The following is a 22434-nucleotide window of genomic DNA, read 5'->3' as shown; positions in this document are numbered from 1 at the left end:
GTAGTACTGAGATATGAATATATTTTAAATAATGTGATTTCTTTATTTTGATTTTAGGAGAATGACATCTTCCTGGGCTGGGAAAAGGGAGCTTACAAGAAATGGGGAAAGAGTAAGAAAAAGTGCTCTGATCTAACACTAGAGGAAATGAAAAAACAGGCTGCTGTCCAGTGTCTTCGCTCTGCTTCTGATGAAGTAAGTTTGGACTGTTTAATAGATTCTTAAGACTTTATGTCCTTCTTTGTGCTAGATATATTGTGATGCTTATCTTCTAATTTGTGCTTTCTTAAAGTGCTAGTTTGCCAAGAGTTCCCTAAGAATTCTTTATTTTTCTTTAGGAAATTATGAAATCTGTGTATGGTAGAATGATTTCACAAGAGATTCTCTACTATGTAGTGTCATGCTTTCCTTTCTGTAAACCCTCACCTATTCTTGTCAGGGACAGTTGCAATTCATCAGTTTGAGTTGAAATTACCATAAAGCTTTGCATAAAGGTTATTCTAAAAATTCTAAATTTGTGCTGTGTGTGAATAGAAGGGACTGGAATATTTGGGGAGAAGGCCATCTTGCTCTGTGCATGCTACATGTGTAATCCAGAATTCCTAAATAAAAAGCCATGTGTAGTAGCAAATGTTCACTTTCCAGATTACATGATTGAGTGGAAGTGGAGTTGAAGTGCACTGATTGGAGAAGGTGAGGAGAGGTGAAGGCAACAGGTTGAAGGAAGGTAACAGAGGCAGCAGATGTCATGTAGCTGAGCAGAAAAGTTGACAAAGGGAGAGGCAGTTGAAGGCAATGTTTAAAAAGCAAGAAATAGTCTGTAGCACAAGTCAAAGAAAGCTTTCCAGGGAGATTTTTTCAGACAGCAGAAATAAGAAACTGTGTTTTTTTTAGTTTACAGAACTACAAATCCACTGGTCTGTCACTGCTGTTAGAAGAAACTGCCCCACCTCTGCAGCCTGGTTGCATTATTGCTCCACACACCTTCCTTGTCATAGCTTGTGCTTGCACAAGCATTTGGGTGGTTAAGTGGAGAACTGGTTTGGGAAAGTGAATCAGTTTCCTGAGATTAACCTGGTTGGGGTGGAGGAAATGCTAAGCCAGAGAGGTTTCCTGGTCAGATTGGTGACACAGACACTTGTTCCAGCAAGGCTTGTGGAAGAATAATCAAGGAAGTGGGGGTGATTTGGTGGTTATTCCCATCCCTTCAGCAGCATTACTGTCACGTTCTGGCTCCCTGTTTGTGAAGCTGCTTGAGTATTTGTTCAGTTACTAAATTTCTAATTGACTAACTGGGAGATTTCTGAACTCCTGTTTTCTCATTACTGACTATCCTAACAAAGTGATGCAAAGTACAATTTTGTTGGTAATTTGCTCTGTTCTCATAGCTAGAGAATATTGAGGTCAGCACTCTAACTACCATAGAAGTTAATTTAAATATGAAACAAACATGGAGAAATAATTGCAAGAAATAATGTCTTCCTTGAGGATGTGTTTGTCTTTGTATACTCATTTTATGAACAATAAAATGTAGGTCTCATGCATAGACCATAGGAATACTGATGATTGATTTTTAACTTTAGAAATTACTCTCTTGACTCATCTCCACATAGCTGAAAATCAAGGATCATCACTTAGAGCTCATTTTATATTATATAGAGAAATATAGTCACAGAGCAAAATGAAGGAGGTGAATTTAGTAATAATCTAAAGCCGGAGAAGAAGGGAAGAAACTATTCAGCTACAGTTTTGAGAGAATAAAAACACATGGGATCTGAAAGGTTGAAAAGTAACTTCACCTTTGACCCCTGTCACCTTGTCAGATTTTTAGTGTTCAACATTAAACTATAATCTGCAACATGTAGACTTGAATTATTTCAGAGCTATTTTGACTTCTGTTGCTTGCTCAGACAATTAAGCTTGCACATTGGTTGTCATTAATGAAATTGCAGGTCATAATTTTTATAATGTATTTTCAATCACAGAATTGAACCTTTAAACCTTTAAAAAAAGGTTGTTACTTAAAGCTGCTTTGTAGTTAGCTTAACATATGCGTTGCATGAAAGAAATACAGACTTGTTATTTTTTCCCCTAGAGTTAAAGGTCATCATGCTTTAATGCTAGTAATCCTTTAAAGTAACTTGTGAGATATCTTTTATTTCTACTTTTTCAAACACATTTCTCATGTTGGGTTTTTGTATTTAAGTTTGTGTGCTGGTATGGTGGAAATAATCAGTAGATTTTGGACTGTGAAAGATAATGTTAAAATACTATTTCTGCTGAGGCATTCAGGCTGCTCCATGGAATGTTCATGGTTTGGTCTCTACAAAAAGATAAAAATACTCTCTGAACTGCAGTTGAAACTGAAGATCAGTTATGTGTAAGGAGTGTTTATATAAATTGTTGGGCTACAAATAAATACTTTTTTCTAGTGCCACTTGAATTTTTTAAAATAGTTTTCTGAATCATCTGAAAAACGTTTACCTGTAGAGGGTTTTTTTGTTGTCAAATGACGCAGATGTGTTAGGATGCTCTTTTTTGCAAGTGGTCTGATAAATAGTCCATGTGGGCAGGTATGGACTGTGTTTATAGTTTTGCTGTCCTTCTGTGTTTTCAAAGTGGGTGGATACAGAAATGCCAATGTGCTCACAAGGGTATGGAACACTTGCTCTTCCAGCCTAACTTCTTCTTTCAACCTCAGTATTGGTGCAAAGCAAGCAAGTTTGAGCTCCTTTATTGGGAGTAATTGGGAAAAAGTTTTAGTGTATTTCAACTTAAACATGTTTAAATAAAATTGTATTTAAGTGAAGTGATTCTAGTGTTCACCCTGTATGTGTCTGTAGACAGAACATACATACTCATGTGTATATGGGCACAGACAAACAAACACACACAAAAGACCTGAAACAGGGTGACAATTCAATGAAGACTTCAGGATTTTGCAGCCTCATCTGTTTTAGAGAGAGAAGTGCTCAGAGGATGAAAAGGTAATGAGGGTCAATAGCAACTTTTCTAACTCTAGAAGGAAATTACAGAGATCCGGGTAATGTAATTTTGACTTTTGCATTTGATTCCTTAAACCAGTAATGTGTTGAGAAATGGCAGACAGTCTGCCTCCTCCTCCTACCAGTAATCAAAAGCCTTAAAATTGGGTGATCGCTTCAAAAAGGTGCTTGATGGGGAGAGGAAGTCATAAAATAGTCATAAAATGAAAATTGGCTTGATAGCAGTAAATACTGTTTTGTCAGAGTTTTGTTTAGTGGTTGAAACAAATATTTTGCAATAGCCTCTTGTGGATTTTCATTTCCACAGTATTCATTCCTAGGGCATACTTCATTTGGTTGCTTCGTTTTGCTTGAATTCGTTTTTCCTCTCTTATTAAAAAGAGTAATGCTGTAAAACATTAATCTGAGACAGAAATCCAAGGTTCTAGTTTTAATTTCATGGTGCTGGAAACAAACATTAGACTTCAAGAAGCCAACAGTTTGGTGTTTATTTCTAAAACATTTCCTACATGATGGAGAAGAGTCAGAGAAGCTGCTCTGCCTCACTGTGTCCTTGCTATGGCAAGGTGTTGGCAAAAGCACAAACTAAGTGCTTTTGTGAGAGGAGGCCTGATTTTGACAGATACCATCTGGTCTATGTAAGAATGCAAATCGTTAATGTATATACATTCTGAGGACAGTACTTTTTGTGTGACAAGCATTTTGGTGTCTCAGATTCTCTATATTCATATGAATGAGTCTTCGGCTGCAGATGCTCTTGATGCAGTCAGGAGCAGAGGAGATGTAAGTATGTTGCAACTTGCCAGAAAATGGAGACAGAATGATGGTGAGAAGAACTTTTAAGACAAGTAGCTTAATATAGCAATCAATTGCTATTCTTACTGGAGTTGTAAAGTTTGTTTTTTCTGAAACACTTGAATAAATAGCAGTTTAAATACATGCTGAAGAGTTGCTCAAATTTTAAAAAGCTTGTTAATATTGACCTTTTGAGTAGAGGTTTTATCTTACTTTTTATCCTGCCGAAGTGTGGAAGAAATTTTAAAATGTTGTTTTGCAATTAACTGGTCAATGAAATGTTGGCTAAAAAAATAATGTTTAGGACTGGGAAATATTTATGTAAAAGTCCTTCGATGAAAATAAGAAATTTTATGCTGAAATTACTGCCTCACATTTTAAGTAAAAATGGCTGATCTGTCAACATCGGATAACTTTATGGTTAGTTTTGTTGTTGTTTGTAATTCCTATCTGAAACACAGATCAGTTTGTTCATGTGCAAATTGAGATTTTATTTTTGTTTTTTCTTTTTTAAAACATCTTAATTCTGATAGTCTAAATCATTTTGTATTTGAATAAAGAAACTTGTTATTTCTTGTCTTGTTACTGTCAGTAAAAAGACAGAAGGAAGTACCTTTGAGACTCAGAAATTTATTTAATAACTAAGAGTTTAGAAGTTCACATGTTGCTTTTTACAAGGTGGATACTGTGAGCAAGGTTGGAATTTGAGGTTACTTATGGAGACTGATACCTGTAACACTTTTCAACAGATATATTTCCTAGTAATAATATTGAAATTACTTATGTGCCTCTCCATTGGTCGTAAATCCAAGCTTAATTAGCTTTCACCTGACTAGTTTTCTGCTAAAATTTGCATTGCCCAATAGAGCAAGCAGGACCCAGCTGTGCTGTTAGGTTCCTTTGGAGTGGAGTTAACTCACTGAACACTTGCAGTGTGACACGTGAAGCTGCGCCCCAGCATGGTGCCAGAGCTTCAGTTAAAGCAGTTGCTGTGTCCTTCTGCTGAAATATGTGAGGACTTCTTAAGAATGAGCAAAGGAGACAACTTCCTATGCATCTTACTTTCTGCACTGATGAAATCAGTGCTCCAAGACTCTTTCCTTCTCCCAGTGTTTGTGGCTGCTTTACCTAAGCTGTTCCACGGCACGTCCTGAGATGTCCTCATTGTCTAATGCTGCTGATATCCCAAGGCATGTCATAATGGGGTTCAGGCCATGTCCATTCTGAGCTAAGCAAGCTCTCAACATCTGCTAACTGCCACATGGAACTGTGTACAACATATTGAAACAAGAGCTAGGCTTGGCTGATAGATTCCATGAGGAATTTTGAAAGAGAATTGTTCTAGTATATTTGACAAGAACAGGCAGTGCCTTCCATCCCACTAAGAAATTGCGGCATGGGGATAACATAGAAACATAATCAGTGAAACTTTGTAACAGTAATTTCTATTAAATGTAATCAGGTGTGGGCCTGCTAATAGCATAGAGCGTTGGCTTTGCTTACTTTGAGTTATGGGGGGGGAATATAACTCTTCTGATGCTTGTGTTATCGTATGGGAACACATAGAGGAACAAGTTTGGCTGTAGTGAACAGTTTTGTTAAAAATTTTAAATGGTAATTTTATTCCCAAATGTGCCTTGCTTTCAGCACAAACTTGAGATGTGTCTAAAATAAGATTTTGTTGAAATTTTCTGAGCGTTTGTCATCTCTCTTGCTTGAAGTGCAGAACTGTCAAACTTTCATAGAACCATAGAATCCTAGAATGGTTTGGGTTGGAAGGAACCTTTATGATCACCTCATTCCAGCCTCCTGCCATGGGCAGGGATACCTCCCACTAGGCCAGTTTGCTCAGAGCCCCATCCAACCTGGCCTTGAACATTTGCAGGGGTGGGGCATCCATGCACTTAGTGCAGTTCTGCACATAAACTTTTTTTTTTAAAATAACCTCCTTATCAGGCCAAATGAATCAATCAGTTATGATTACACATTTGAGCATGTTTTTATTGATGGGTTACTTTGGCCAACTATTGCTCTCTCCAAAGATTATGGTATGTGTGTGCCAGTTAGACCAAGGCACTGTTGCATAATCTACCTTGCACTTTGCAGTAGTGATAGACAAGAACTGAGGAAAAAGTACTTGTGGAGGTTTTAGCACAGGAACTGTGTTTCTTTTCTTCTTAAGTAGAATGGCATGTTAAATAGATGATTTAAAATTCATTTTAACCACTGATTTATTCCTGCTGTTCCCTGCTTCTCTAATGTAAGCCAGTATTAATTAGGTAATAACACACTGACCACTACACTGGGATACCAGGGAATCAGGTTGTAAACATTCAGTAGTTTCTTAAATGATTTAAATTACACATCTTTCTATAACTAGAAGTGACATGAACGAGAGTATTAATATAAAGGTATGGGACAACACAAGGATGAAGCAAGTAGCGTAAAAGCCATCTTAACAAATCAGAAAGGTGAAGTGCATGTTGAAAATTTGAATTTATTAAAGCAAAATAAATGAAGTTAAGGTTCCAAAACAGCTGTAATGGTTCTTGAAGCATATATCCTGACTAGCTCAGTAGTAAGCATTTCTGTGTGTCTGAGGATGATTGTTCAGAGTCTTTCACCAGAAAATGCCAAAACACTTCACAAATTCAATGAATATTATCTTTCTTTTGGGTTGTATCCAGTTGTCCTTATGGAAAGGGATACGCTAGCTGTTTGTAGAATGCACAGTGCTATTTAGGAAAGATTTTTAAAAATAACTTCAGATATCATAAAGGAAATGGAATTTGTCTTGCCAAGGTAAACCATCACAGAATAAATTACAATAAATCAATTCCTTTTTCTTTATGACTTTGGCATTAAACAGATATTCATAATACCACATATCTGATTTGTCATGTTACTGAAGCTGCTTCATTGTCTGTAATAGTAATAATGGAAGTTGACAAAAGTGTTAATTATTCCATGTTTTGTATACCTCTTCTCAGTATAGAAAAGGTACATATGGAATTGGAGAAATTCTTTGTGGGAACTTAGTCTACACAAAAGTTGCTTCGTAGTATTAAGTGTTTGCCATAGTAGAGATGATTGCCTTGGAGGCTTGAAAGTAGGTGTTCAGTGTGATTGAAAGTACCTTGCATGTACTTCCAATGAAAATGGGAGCAAACTGGGGCAAGGCAGTTCTGTCCTTGCAGCAGCTCTCTGATAAGCCTGGGACAGAAGGGAAGTTGGCGTATGCATTTCTTGGTGGGAGGAGCTGCAGAGCCTTTCAGACACACAGACATGGCCAGGAAGATGCCAGGGGAGTTGGTCACAGAGCTCTCCTGAATAACACCTTGTGTTCCAACACAGAGCAGTATTATTAGATTATAATTTTCCTTAATGTGGAATAATCATTTTCACCAAAATTTTGAGTTGGGTTCCATTACGAATTCTTATCATGCACACAAGCAAACTTGAATGAATCTGGCAGAGTACCTGCTGAGGAAAATTCAAGTGTCCTTCCCGCATTTCATTTGATGCAGAAAAGAGCTTTTGTATAATTGGTGGGAACACACTTTAAAAGTTTCTCCCATTTCATTGATAATACAGATAAGAACATTTTAGCATCCACAAGCTGAAGTATTGTGATTAAGTGAAATGTCACAGCAGAACTGCTTACAAGAATAGCAAGTCTGTTGTGACTTCGAAGTCAGCATGTTTGTTTATAGGTGGTGAATAATAATCAGGAAGAATAGTTTCTAGTGAGGAATTATCCTTTCTTAGGAGGATAACTTCTATTTCAGTGTAGCCTGCGATGGGCGGGAGCTAAAAGAATTAAGTTTTAAATAACAGAAGTCAGATTAGCTGCTCTAGTAACCTACATTTAGGGATAGCATGTTCATTTGAAGTTAATTTGAGCTGGCAGATGATCTCTTTTATCTAGAATTAGTAAATAACATGTGCTATTTATTATCTCTCTCTCTCTTAGAAGGTGTTGTATGAAGTGGTGATTTACAGCTGTGAAATCTGAGCCTGATCCTAGCTATGTGCTAGATATGTAATTTTCCTAATGCCGTTTTAATACCAAAGACAGAATTGAGAGAGTTGGAAGCAAGTATTTCTGTTTTCTTGTTGGAGAGCTATTGCTCTCATATGTCTTGAAATGGCTTGGATTTTTGTGATATTAAGTCGTTTCATTGGAAATTGATATTCTGAGGTCACACCTTTATTGAAGATTACTTTATATCAAGTATTCACAATCCCCAGAAAGAGAAGTTAATAAATAGAATCTGTTTTTCTGACTGGTCCAATATCTGTGTTGTAAATCATTATGTATTCAAGTGAACAGATAAATATTTAATTGCATTCTTACTACTAAAGGGTCAAAAAGGTTTTACAAGTCATACTCTTAAATGTTTCTTAGTGTTATCCACTTTATTATGATGGAGGGAAATCTCATAATGCAAGATGGAACCTTATTTTATTCCTTCAAACTCTACCTGGATTGAACACCCCTGGGATGCTGCTGTTTTGATGGATTGATTTATTTATTCATTTATTCACATAGTGCTGATCTTGGGCCAAGACACTTTTTTAGTCCTTTATTTAGTCTTGAGCACCTCTTGTGAAAGTACTTGTAATCAGATTAATTATACTGTGTCAGAATGTTAAAAAATGAAAACCTAGACTTTTGCCTTTCTCTCATCATCCTACAAAATATAGAAATAGATGTGTGGTTGCAGTGAATCACATTTTGTGTCTTACTCAGTTCACGTGGCTTAACAGCTGATTCATATAGAACAGCTCCCTAATCCTGTACTTGGTGACAGGAGGCATGCCAAGGAAACAGTCCTGATACAGTCAAAGTACCATTTCCTCAGGAGAGCCCTGTGGCCTGTTAAATCGATGAAACTATGAATATAATGATGTACCTTAATTTCTGGATTGTTTGAACTTATATTTTGTGAAAGGAGTGCCAATATTCTCTAGTTTATCCTGTTTCAGCAAGGGGTTGGACTAGATGATCTCCAGAGCTGCTTTCCAACCTAAACAGTTCTGTATGTTTGGGAAAGGGAAATGAGGATTTGTTTTGAAAGTGTAAGCTAGAAAGCTCTCAAAACCCTAAGAGCAAATGAGTGATTATTTTAATTGTTCAGGTAGAAGGAAGTGTAATGCTTTTGCTTTTCAGAAGGCTTAAAGAGGAGCAAGGACCTTTCCCCATATCTTACAGGCCTGAAGTAACAAGCCATATTTAGTAAATATTACACTGCACAGTTCAAAGCTTCTGGGGGAAGCTTAACTTATGTTAGACTAAAAGCAAAAAAACTGAACCTGCCAAAAACCTAAACCCAAACAACCCCACCTCACCCCCCCAAAACAACACTTCCCTTTCAGTTGTACAATCTGATGGCATTTTTCAGTTTCTGTGGTATACATTTATGGTCCATCAGATGTGGAAATCTCATTCTAAGTACTGGCTATCAGAACTTTGCTTTCCTTTTTTTTGTCCAGAAGACTTGGCTATTACATATGTGAAGATCTGCTGGACAAAGTATATGATTGCATGGCATTTTTTTATTGGAAATATGAGACCTGTAACGAGATATCATTATTGGGTGATGGGAAGAGGTGAAAGCTCAGTGAAAATGAAAAATTTTGCTGAAAAATCCTCTTCTCAGTTTCATAGTTTAACTATGTGAAATAATGGTGGTGCTGTTCATGATCAAATTCAGGAAAAACTTGTTAAATTTTCTGGATGGTTACTGCACTGTGTTAGTTTGCAAAATTCAGAGGTAACCTCATTCAGAGATGAACATCAGCAAGAATTCAAGTGATTTGTCAAGAATGTGGGAGAAGCTAATGTTACAGCTTCTTACTCAAAACTGTAAAAACACAAAAGGCAATGCCCACAGTTAACAGAGGTGATGGTTTTTGTGGATTTCAGTTTGGTGCATATAATATTGGGTTTTTCCATGGTTCACAGTTTAACTGAATAGTTCAAATTTATAAACGTGTTTCTGAAGTAACTAAACTTGTAGATTTAATATCTTCTGGAAACGTTTTCTGTATCTATACAGAGGTATGGATGTACACGGGAGAGCAATTGGATTGCTTTAAGCTGATGAGCTTGTCATCTCTGACTGTTCTACTTGCAAGGCAGAGTGTGTTCAAAAAATCTTTAAGATTTGACATTATATATATATGTATGTGCTTGTATGTTTAGGAAAAAGAGAAATCCAACCTCAAAAAAAAGTCAAAACTAACATATTTACAAATATGTATAAAAATGTGTATGAGCTTTGCTGTTTTTATTTTTAAATTGGTCTCATTCTTCATTATGCTGAACTGCATTAGTTAGGCTCTGAATAGGCTCATGGTGGTCAGTAAGGAAGACAGTGGTTATTGGAGTTCTGTAACTCCAGCAGTCAGATTGACTGTTCTTGTTCATGCTGGGTGAGTTCAGAAGCTTAATTTATCTGTTAGCACCACCATTCCTATGCCAGTAACATAACACCTATCCTTTATGTAATCCTTCCCTTGCTGCAGCCAGCTGATAAAAAGCCAAAAAGAACAACTTTTGGTGAAACTGGATGTACATTAAAGCAGGGAAAGAGAAATTTGTTAAAAACAGTAGAACAGAATAAAATGTGTTTGGTGTCCAGTAAATACTGTTACGCAAAATGAAAAATAGGAATTAAAAAATTATGTGCTGCCCTTTGTAATTTGGATGAGAGAAACAAGTTAGTAAAAATCTGGGACAGACAAAATTGAGATTTAAGCCTTTCATGATGGAATTACAAAACCAGTCATAAGTGGGCACTAAAACTTCCATATTTCAAAATGTTCATAAGGTGCTCCAGTATTTATACTGTGTAGGGTCTGTCTTTAAATTTGAATATAAGCAAAGTACTTCAAGCAGATCACCTAGTTTTGTTAGCTAGTTGTGTCCTGTTGAACCAAGCCAGTGCCTGGAACATGTGACTTTCTGGCCATGGGGTTGTTACAGCTACAACGCATTAACGTAAACAACAAAAAAAGTAACTAAATCTCATATTCTGAGAACACCAGCATCATATATGAAATAACTGCCATGGCATTTGTTTCATGAAGTCTGCAGCACATTTTCCTGTGCTGCAGTAAGAAGTTGAGCAGGGGGTCTCCAGAAATGTGGCATTCTGCACAGTCCCACCCCCCCTTTTTTAAAGGGAGCGCTGTCTCCTTCAGCGCCGTGCAGGACAGCGGGCGGCACGTCAGCTGACTCAAGTATTAGTTTCATGGTACAGGAGGAAATGAAGCATTTGATTCCAAAAGTTTTCACTTCTTCGGTGTAATGGTAAGCATATGGTGGCTAATGTGGGGCATTTTTTTGGCATGATGTTATAATTAAGGAAGTGAATCTGTATTTGTTGGAGTGTTTGCTACAGGTGCCTGTTTGATTAGACAGTTCGGGGAGCTAAGGAAAACCAAGGCCAGCTCCTCCTCTGTTGACCTTTTGGGGGGAGGAGGGGGAGTCAAGAGTGTTATAGGCATAAAGTGACAAATTATTGCAACTACATAGCTTCATCCATATTACTGTCCTGCTTGGTTCTTGCTAAGTGATTTAATTTCTACTGGTAAATTTACTGATACAGAAGATGCCTTCTGAAGTTTGATATTGCTAAGTCATCCTCAGTTAAGTATGTGGCATAAAGGTTTATATTTAGCACTTCAGTGCAGCAATGCAGTGAGGAATAGAAAATTGCTTTCTTTCTCACTTGGCTGCAAATAATTAAAGTTTAGAAGTTAGCATATAAATCATAGCTTCAGTGTATGATTTGTGAAGTGTGTTTTTCTGACAGTGAATTAAACAAGCTCGTCTGACTGTATAAATTAGTATTCTCTTTTTTGTAATATTTTCTTGTGCTTTAGCAACATATATTCACATTTCTCAGCAATTTCTGGACACTAATCAGGAGAGATGAGAAACTCTTAGATCTTGGAAAAATGCAATCTTTATACCGCCATGGGGACACATGAAATCAAACTCCTTTCTGTGCATTTCTGTAACCTGATACTTGGTTGGCATTACCTTTGGAGAGACAGCATGTGCCGTGACTATATGCACAATAAGATCACGTTAAATTCAGACGAGGAGATAATTTTCATGGGGGTTTGTGTAAATTTCTCCATGTGTGATTGGAACTGGAGTTCCAACTGTGACGGAGTTGATGCTGAGGAAACTGTGCACAGAGTACAATAAGCTGCATGATGCTCTCTCTTTACCACTCCCAGCTGTAGGGTGACATGCAGGGCCCATTTGTATCCTACTCACTTGTTTCAGATTGCTGTGTTTCACTGTGATTCCAGCTCTCCTTGCCATTATAGAAAGTGTGAAGTGTAATCTCCAAGCACAATTCCCAAGCATCAAATTAATGAGAACAAGAATATCTACACAGTACCTACCTCACATAGTTTTCCTTCCTACAGGAATGGTAATTTCAGGCTGTAGATTGGTGTTTAGTATTTCACTGACTGGAATTCAACATTTACTCCATTGGAATAGTATGAGGTTAATATATTGGACTGTTTTGTATGTGTGTTTATTTTCAGTATTTCAGTGTTTATGTACAGGAATAAAGGAGTAAAATAGAGGCTTATAGGGAAGATGAAGAAGGTGTTTATTTTTCCTTCTGCTCTCCAGAGCTAACAACAAAATGTTTAAGAGGAAAATATACCTGGGCACTGTAAACTGGCAAGGCTGTGGGATGGGTTTTGCATATAGATCCTGTGGAAGCATTTCCTTTCACTCTCTGCCACCTATGCATGTATGCCTTCCTACTGTTCTCCTTTCCACCTTCATGCCTGATTTTCTGTATCCTTTTAAGAGTCCCTTTCCCACAGGTATAAATTGTGCAGTCAAAAGGATCAGGCTCAGCTTTTTGAAATGCATCTTAGTGATCAGTGGCTGATTGAACTTCTATCCTGAGACTCTTGGCTAAATCCGCAGCAATGCCATGCAGTAAATGTGACACGCAGTGTTTGCAAAGCCTTGGATATCCAATAATGCAGCAATGTGACTTGTAGTTTGAAACCTCTGTGTGAATATATCTTCATGTTTTATGGAATTATTTGGAGCTCTAATTAATGTGTTTATGGGATTGGATTTATACCTGGTAATAATTTTTGTTGATTTTTCATATGTAGCTACCATGCAAAAAGAACAATATATTTGCTGAGATATGTTTACTATATTGATATATTGACTAAATTCTTTTTAGTAAGTTATGTTTTCTATTTTTTTTCTTCTTTTTTCCCCTTGTGGTTTTGTTGTCATGCAGAGCTCTGGGATTGAAACATTAGTGGAGGAGCTTTGCTCCAAACTGAAAGACCTTCAGAGTAAGCAAGGTGAGGTTTAAACTTCTGAGGCCATGTATTGTATTTATCAACTGCAACATTCTGAGATGGGGGTGGGTGTGGGGGAGTAGGCTGTTATTTCTGTAGCTTTTAGTACAGGCCATGCAGTTTTAAAATACATTTGGATAATTTCATTCAAACAATTTAAGCAATTTTGTACTGGTATGCTTTGTTTACCCAAGAAATAGCCAGTGACAAATGGAGTTTTCTTCATGAAAAGCTATAACTGTTTATATCCAGCTATGCCTGCTTTTTTAGTAAATATTCCAAATTCAACATCCCCCTCCCTACCAAAACAATAAAAATAAAGTAGGCTTGATTCTGTTTGTTTTGTGTATTGATGCTTGCAAAGGGTAGATTTGCCTCAAAATAATTATGTGGTAACTATTCCTGTGAAAAGCAGCCAAATAACCATTACTACATAAAATTTCTGGGCTTTAGGGGAATGATAATGGGCACTTTATGTCATCAAGCTTAGAGCAGGAGAGTAATGTGAAGTTGTGTCTCCAGTGAAAGTTCACTTCAGATAAATGTTTGTTCAGGCACACAGCAGCAGCCTTGGACACTTAGAGTAAAATTATTATGCTTATCATGTAGTATAAGTAGCTGTAAATGAGAGATAAACATTTACCTGCTTAAAGCATGGTTTTAGCTGTTTCCATTCCCTTTTTTTGTTTTTAAACTGTAATCATTAGTGATTCATTTAAACTGTAATCATATTAGTATTTCATAATGCTGTGATGTGAGAGTTTCTTCCTGAGCCAAGGTGATGTTGAGCATTTATTTAGAAAAAAGTTTAAAAAATAGTATGTGTCACTTTTGTTTTATATTTTAAAGGTTTTCATGTAAAGAATTAGAAAATCTTCAGTCACCTCTCACACAGGAAATACGCCTTTACATCCACTCAAAGCACAGCAACTACTCTGAGGGTATTTCCTTTTAGTGAAACACGTGAGAAGTTAGATGTGGCTAATGATAAAAACATTTAGTTAAATAGTTGATTTTTTTAAGAAATGTTTTTTGTGTCCGTAGCAATACAAGAGTGAGATAAGGATTTGGATATGAAACAATTAAACATTCAGCAGGAATTCTCTTAGTGGGGCATTGCTAGCCATGAGGTTGCATGGAACTACTGGCCAGTTGTATTCGGTCAGATTTGCAGGACTGGACAACTGTGAAAAGCTTGAATCTTGGGTGGTAATTTGTAATTTCTTTGTGTTACTTACAGTGTTTGATGGAAATTTTAGTACTGTTACAGGTATACATTCTGGTGCTTTTTGTTAAATACTGTTATAAAGTATACTGGCTTTTTTGGATTTTTCGGTTAAGCATTTGGAATTTTCTTCCAAAACAGAGGAGAAGATTCACAAAAAGTTGGAAGGCTCTTTGACTCCTGAGACTGATTTATCTCCCACAGCAAAGGATCAAGTAGAAATGTATGCATTTATTATTATTATTATTATTATTATTATTATCTGAGACACTTTTCTCTTTTTACTCCCATATTTTAATGCAATGAAGTTAACTTAATGGGGAATCTGCAGTTTTGTGGATATTCAGAAATACGTTTCTTTTCCTGCCATCTTCTTTTATTAATTCTGTATATTTTAAATATGAGCACTTGGTACCATAGTCTAGATTACTTTGATTAATTTCCATCAAAGTCCTGACTGCTTTCATTTGACTATATAGAGAACTCTAACTCTACTTTATTTTAGTTTCCCAAAGACTAAGTCAACCAGACAAAAACCTTTAAAACAGCATTAATTGACGTGTAGATTTGCAGGGAGGAAATAATCAGTTTCCTGGATTCAGAACTTGCTGTCTTCTATTGCAGAAATGGCAAACAAACTCTGTTACAACCTTTAAACTCTTGATAACCAACTGATCTCCTAGTTGCCAAGTACCTGAGTCCAGTGTTACTTAGGTACCCAGGACTTTTATCATTGACCTCTCTTGGAGATACAACTGCTTCTGTATCTCTTAATAACAGCAACAGCCTAGTAGAATTGTTACTAAGTGGATGATATGACTTCACAATCAGGGAACTGATTGTGCTAATGTGCATTTAACTTAAATTACTTCTAAAATTTTTAATAGGTTTTCATTGAAATAGATGTGATTCAGTATAAATCTCTCTACTGCCAAACACATACTACTTTAAATGTTGCAGAAAACAATATTTTAATCTCATACCTCTTACATAAAGCTGTTAAATTCTTAAACTACTTAAAAACTAATCTTTTTTTAGGAACTTTTTCTTAATGACTGGATGATCAAACTGTGTAGAACTTGACAGATTTCATTTGTCTCATTTCATAAATGAGAATTTTTAAAACTGAAATTCAGGACTGACTTAACTGAAATTCAGGACTTCTTCATTTATAATCTAAATCCAATATGTTTAAGAAGACTGTAGTGAATTGCTACATTATATAATAAGCCTGGAGCCAGGCATTCACTGTTACAAGCATACACAATTTCTCTTTACAGTGAGTTTTAGTAGTCTCTGAAAAGGGAATTGTTTTACTTGTATGCAATATATTTCTAAACATATATTAATATAGGCACTTTTAAAGCTCATTTTAATTTTCTCTTTGATATAATTCAAATAGTGAAATGAGTGGCATATGCATATGTAGTGCAAACTAGATTGTTAACAATTAGACTGTTAGAGTTTTGTTGTGTTTTTAGTAATACTGTCTAATCTTAATGCCTATCTGAATCTGTACAATCTGAATGTCCCTTTGTTTTGCTTTCAGGTACTATGAAGCATTTCCTCCTCTTTCTGAAAAGCCAGTTTGCCTGCAGGAAATTATGACTGTATGGAACAAATCCAAAGTATGCTCTTACTCTAGCTCCTCATCTTCATCCACCGTTCCACCAACTAGCACGGATACATCTTCTCCAAAGGACTGCAATAGTGAAAGTGAAGTAACTAAAGACAGAAGTAATAAAGCATCTGCCACTGTACAAGAAAGAACCCAGCAGAAGAAAAGTAAAAACGAGAAAGAAAACAAGTTTAGTAACAACACTGTTGAAGAGAAGCCTGTTTTGTACAAAAAGCAAGTCCGGCATAAGTCTGAGGGAAAGATGCGTCCTCGCTCTTGGTCATCTGGATCCAGTGAGGCTGGCTCAAGTTCTAGTGGTAATCAAGGTGAATACAAGGCATCCATGAAATGTATTAAAGTAAGACACAAAACGAGAGAGGTTCGGAATAAAAAAGGGCGTAATGGGCAGAGCAGGCTGTCAGTGAAATCCGGTGAAAAGGCTGAGAGAAAAGTCCACAGCGGAAGCAGCAGCAGCAGCAGCAGCAGCGGGTCCATCAAACAACTGTGCAAAAGAGGTAAAAGGCCATTAAAAGAAATTGGAAGAAAAGAAGCTGGCGGTAGCGATGGAAAAGATTTGTATTTAGACAGCAGAAATGAAAAGGAATATAAAGAAGAGCCCTTGTGGTATACTGAGCCGATTACGGAGTACTTTGTTCCTCTTAGCAGAAAAAGCAAGCTGGAGACTACGTACCGCAACAGAGAAGATATATGTGGAGTAACATCAGAGGCTGTAGAAGAGTTGTCTGAATCAGTGCATGGTCTTTGTATTAGCAACAATAATATTCATAAAACATACCTCGCAGCAGGTACTTTCATCGATGGTCACTTTGTAGAAATGCCTGCAGTTCTAAATGAGGATATTGACCTCGCTGGGACCTCAATATGTTCTCAACCAGAGGACGACAAATATTTAGATGATGTTCATCTATCAGAACTAACGCACTTCTATGAAGTGGATATTGATCAATCCATGTTGGATCCTGGTGCCTCAGATACGATGCAAGGGGAGAGTCGGATTTTAAATATGATTCGACAGAAGAGTAAAGAAAAAACTGATTTTGAGGCAGAATGTTGCATAGTGTTAGATGGAATGGAGTTGCAAGGGGAAAGTGCAATATGGACTGATTCGACCAGCTCTGTTGGTGCTGAAGGGTGGTTCTTGCAAGATCTTAGTAATTTAGCTCAATTTTGGGAGTGCTGTTCATCTTCTAGTTCTGGTGATGCAGATGGGGAAAGTTTTGGAGGAGATTCTCCAATCAGATTCTCCCCCATCCTAGACAGCACAATGCTTAATTCACACATGCTTGCTGGCAATCAAGAGCTCTTTTCAGATATTAATGAAGGGTCTGGTATAAACTCTTGTTTTTCAGTGTTTGAAGTGCAATGCAGTAACTCTGTTTTACCATTTTCTTTTGAAACACTCAGCTTGGGAAATGAAAATGCAGATTCTAGTAGCACTGCTAATATTCTTGGGAAAACACAGTCTAGATTGCTAATATGGACCAAAAATAGTGCCTTTGATGAAAATGAACACTGTTCTAATCTTTCAACAAGAACCTGTAGTCCATGGTCACACTCGGAAGAAACACGTTCAGACAATGAGACTTTAAATATTCCATATGAAGAATCCACGCAATTTAATGCAGAAGATATGAATTATGTAGTTCCTAGAGTGTCTTCGAATTATGTAGATGAAGAAATTCTAGATTTTCTGCCAGAAGAAACCTGCCAGCAACAAGCTAGAACTTTAGGAGAAATGCCCACTTTGATTTTCAAAAAGAAATCTAAGCTAGAATCTGTCTGTGGTATTCAGCTAGAACAAAAAGCAGAAAGTAAAGACTATGAAACTACACAAGGATGTAGGGAAAGCAGTCCACATGGAGATGGCTACAGCTCAGGGGTTATTAAAGATATTTGGACAAATATGACAGACAGAAATTCTGCTGCGGTGGTAGAAATAGAAGGAATAGAAGATGAATTGTTTTCAACTGATGTAAATAACTATTGCTGCTGTTTGGATACAGAAGCAAAAGTTGAAACCCTCCAGGAACCCAATAAAGCAGTGCAAAGATCAGAGTATCACCTTTGGGAAGGTCAAAAGGAGAATGTAGAGAAGAGAGCCTTTGTCTCAAATGATTTATCAAAAGTAGATGGTGGTGACTATACCACACCATCAAAACCCTGGGATGTTAACCAGGATAAAGAAAACTCGTTTATACTTGGTGGTGTGTATGGGGAGCTCAAAACATTTAACAGTGATGGAGAATGGGCAGTGGTGCCACCAGGTCACTCAAAGGGGAGCTTACTGCAATGTGCAGCTTCTGATGTGGTGACAATAGCTGGTACAGATGTTTTTATGACTCCAGGTAATAGTTTTGCCCCAGGCCACAGGCAATTATGGAGGCCGTTTGTATCATTTGAACAGAATGAGCAATCAAAGAGCGGAGATAACGGATTAAATAAGGGTTTTTCTTTTATCTTCCATGAAGACTTACTGGGAGCTTGTGGTAACTTTCAAGTCGAAGAACCAGGGCTTGAATACTCATTCTCTTCCTTTGACCTGAACAATCCATTTTCACAAGTTCTTCATGTAGAGTGTTCGTTTGAGCCAGAAGGAATTGCATCTTTCAGCCCTAGTTTTAAACCTAAGTCAATTCTGTGCTCTGATTCAGACAGCGAGGTTTTACACCCCAGGATATGTGGTGTTGATCGAACGCAGTACAGGGCTATACGGATCTCTCCGAGGACTCATTTTCGCCCAATTTCTGCATCTGAACTTTCTCCAGGTGGTGGAAGCGAGTCAGAATTTGAGTCAGAAAAAGATGAGGGAGGTATTGCTGTCCCTCCTCAAGTAGATGTATTTGAGGATCCACAAGCAGATCTCAAACCTCTGGAAGAAGATGCAGAAAAAGAAGGGCATTATTATGGAAAATCAGAGCTTGAATCTGGAAAATTCCTTCCCAGACTAAAAAAGTCTGGAATGGAGAAGAGTGCGCAGACATCATTGGATTCCCAAGAAGAATCGGCTGGGATGTTGCCAGTAGGAAACCAAGATCCCTGTTTAGAATGCAGTATGAAAGAATCTCTGGAAGGGAGAGTGGTGGAGAGCTCTAAAGTAAACTGCAGAATAGTGGAGCCACGTGAGGAGACTGGCAGGTTTTGCAGTTGTAAAGCAGGGTGTCATTTCCCCACGTATGAGGATAATCCTGTTTCTTCAGGAGAGCATGAAGAGGTATGTGGATATATAAAATTACAGAATTTGCAGCTGGCAGCTGATAACCAGCAGTTTGTCATGTGACAGTTCAGTTTAAATGTTTGTGATTGTATAGATCTCTAGAAAATACAGTTTTGTAGAGAAACTGGAGGTTCCATCTGAACGTAAGAATAAAGTCGCTTATTGTAAGGGTGACCGAGTGCTGGCACTGGTTGCCCAGGCAGGTTGTAGAGTCTCCATCCTTGGAGATTTCAAAAGACATCTGGACAAGGTCCTGGGCAGCCTGCTCTACTGGGCCCAGCTTGAGCAGGGGGAGTTGGACATGATGACCTCCAGAGTTCCTTTTGAACCTCAGTCGTTCTGTGATTCTGTGAAAAATTAACCATCTTCAGGTATTTTGGTGTCATCTTGCATACCTTTAGAAATATATGCATGTGTACACTCATGTGACTTTAAAATCTGTTTACCTTAGGTTTTTAGGTTATCTGATTTACATATAAAATGTTAAAATGTGCATAAATTTTGAGTAATGAAATATTACTGATTTTGATTCAAACATACTTTAAAATTCTGAAGAAAAAGATCTGAAGCCAGTCTTTTCAATATAGTTATTTCCAAGTGGATGAATTTGGAGTTCAGCTACTGGATGTAAACTTCAGCAAAGAAAGGCTTGTAAAAAGGCTTAATTCTCTGGAAATTAAAGCATCCTCTGTCAGCATAGAGCCAAAAAGAAAAAGACATGGATGCAAAATATCCATCACTACCACAGTACTGTAAGAAAGCCTCAGTATAACTATGGGTTAAGCTCAGAGTTTTCTTTCTGGTAATTGTAGCCATAAGTTAAGAATAATCAAGGTAAAAAATATTTTCTAGCCCAGAAGTACTGTGGCCAGCCCAGAGATATTGTCTGGATAGGTTTAAGTTACATCTTATATTTTCTTTTCCTTACATCTTATGTTTTCTTTTCCTCTTCAGCCTTCTCTTGCACATACTCAGCAGCTGTAGTATTTACATTTTGATGAAGTTTTTTTCATTTTCAGCTGAAGAGTTGCACCCAGCTTATGTTGTGCAGTTGCATATTTCTCAATTATAAGTTTGAAACACTAACTCATATATAGGCAAGCTAACCTTTCTCTTGCTAAAACTAAAGCTCACCTTTTTGTTGAACAAAATCAGACTTTCTTATTTTCCTTCTTCCTTATTTGTTTCTTCTGTCATCCACCTTTAAATTAATTGCTTCTTTTCCCAACATCAGTAAGTTAATATCTGCTGCTTGCACAAGAGAATCAAGTTTGTGATTTTTCCAGACCCTTTCTAGACATCTTGGTTCTTCCTGCTGCTCTGTTAACGGAGGTGGAGTGGCTTCAAAGATCTTTGCTGGAGTCTGAGAAGTTTCTGTGTTTGTGCCAGGCCTTGCAGAAAGAGTCATCAAAAAATTAATAAACTCAGACTGTAAGTCAGAACAGATTCTGGAATTGCCTTTTTCCAGGAGTAAGTGAAATCTAACTTCATCATGCAGTAGGGCATAATGAACAAACAAATGATTATACAGTTATTTGTGACAGCAAGAGCCTGAAGTTCCTTCCAGCCCTTTTCAGATCATCTTTCTGGATGTGTAGTGCTCTGTGAGGCTTCTTATTCTTCATCTTCACTTCAATCACTTACCCATTCAAGAAACTAGTAAGTGGCTGGTATGAGTTTACAGTGGTACCTTAGTTTATGGTAGCTCTGAGGCTTGTGAGAGGTCTTTTGGTAGTGAACAGTGCTCAGAAAGCTCTAGTATTTTATTTTATTTAAGTTCCTTAGTGCAAGAGGAAAACTTACTGCTTCTGTTGCTCAGATCACATGATTTTGTAGGCATTTTCATAGCTTCAAAGTGATAAATCACTGAGAAGTACAAAGGGCCAACCTTTCAACCCTCTCAGCAATCTAGACTCCAGTTTGGTTTGCAGTTAAGCTCTTCCTGGGGGGCTTGGGGAGCTTGATTACCCCCTTAGCTCAGACAGCCTAGGTTAACTCATCCCCCTCTGTCTACCATGTCTCCAGGTGTGTGCACTCTGGGCTTTTCTAAGCACCAGTACTTGGAGTCTGAAGGTAATTGGCTTTTTGGCTCAAGAGCATTTATTTAAATTTCTTATTGTGCTTAAGTGTCTGTAAAAGATGTGTGTGAGCTTTTTTTCTTTGTAAGGGTGATATTATTTGTTTTCATGAGCATTAAGCAAAATCAATATAAAATGCCTAGAATTAGGACAGTCTAGGAGAAACTTTTTTCATGGACATCCCACATACATGCATGGGGGATAAAGCTTAAACAGGCACTATGGTCTTGACTGATTAGTGTAGATCAATATTTGTGAAGATTTTTTTTTTAAATGAAGCTGTGTTTCTATGCTTGACTTAGGACAGAAATTAATTGTTTAACTCAATCATCTAATGTAAAATTTGAGTTGTGGTCTGAGGTATCTCCCATATTTTTGCATAAATAATGGATGTGACTATACTAATATAAACCACAGTGTAATAGTAACACATTCTGTTTTGCATCACTTAAACTGGAGTTATATATGTTCTGTGCAAACACACATCTCTGAATACCTCCTATTTATAAACAAGAGTGTAGGAGAATCTGGTTCAGTTTCCTCCCTCTTAGCTTCTGTATTAGACCACTTTTTTGAGAAGTTCAGTGTATTTTCCACCAGGAATTTGCAAATAGCTCCTGTAGAATTTCTTCAAACATGAATGATGTTTATATACTGAGCCATGAGATTAAAAAAACGTAAAATCAAACCAACAACAAAATGAAACAAAAAAAATACAATAAAAAAAAAGTCCAAACCAAACAACCTCTACAAAAAGCCACCAGCACATGCCACCCAAATAACTACATAAAGCCCCACAAACAGAGCTCCCTTGCCCCCCCAAAGTACAGTCCTATTTCTTCTGAGTAAATGCTCCTACCATTTAGCTGTGGAGTCATGGGTAAGTACACAATCTGGACCAGTTAATGACCTGTGAATAAACCAACACTGCATCTCCAGTCAGCAAATTTTATATAGGCTCCAGTCCAGCAGGTGTGCTCTCAGAATGCTTATACTGTTGGGTCCTTGAGATAGCTAAAAGGACCTTTGGGGTTTTAGGCACTGAACATGCCTAAGTCACCGGTTTTGGGCATGAGGAAATTTTACTCACAAAAACTGTGTTTGTGGATGTC

At 37.3% G+C, this 22434-nt stretch overlaps 1 protein-coding gene across 4 annotated transcripts in view; it reads left to right on the top strand.

The window, feature by feature from the left end:
* The window catches only part of KIAA0232 (KIAA0232 ortholog), a 65449-nt gene that overhangs the window by 31943 nt on the left and 11072 nt on the right, over nt 1–22434 (top strand). For all 4 annotated transcript variants that reach the window (XM_085059755.1, XM_085059756.1, XM_085059757.1 and 1 more), the window contains 4 exons: nt 58–195; nt 13103–13169; nt 14533–14614; nt 15941–19241. In XM_085059755.1, coding sequence (XP_084915881.1) covers nt 58–195; nt 13103–13169; nt 14533–14614; nt 15941–19241 — 3588 coding nt within the window. The remainder of the gene's footprint in view (nt 1–57; nt 196–13102; nt 13170–14532; nt 14615–15940; nt 19242–22434) is intronic.

Source organism: Lichenostomus cassidix, chromosome 4 (genome assembly GCF_008360975.1).
Source record: "Lichenostomus cassidix isolate B80296 chromosome 4, HeHo_3.0, whole genome shotgun sequence".
NCBI lineage: Eukaryota > Metazoa > Chordata > Aves > Passeriformes > Meliphagidae > Lichenostomus > Lichenostomus cassidix.
The sequence above is the reverse complement of the archived record's forward strand: the minus strand, read 5'-3'. Positions and strand labels throughout refer to the sequence as shown.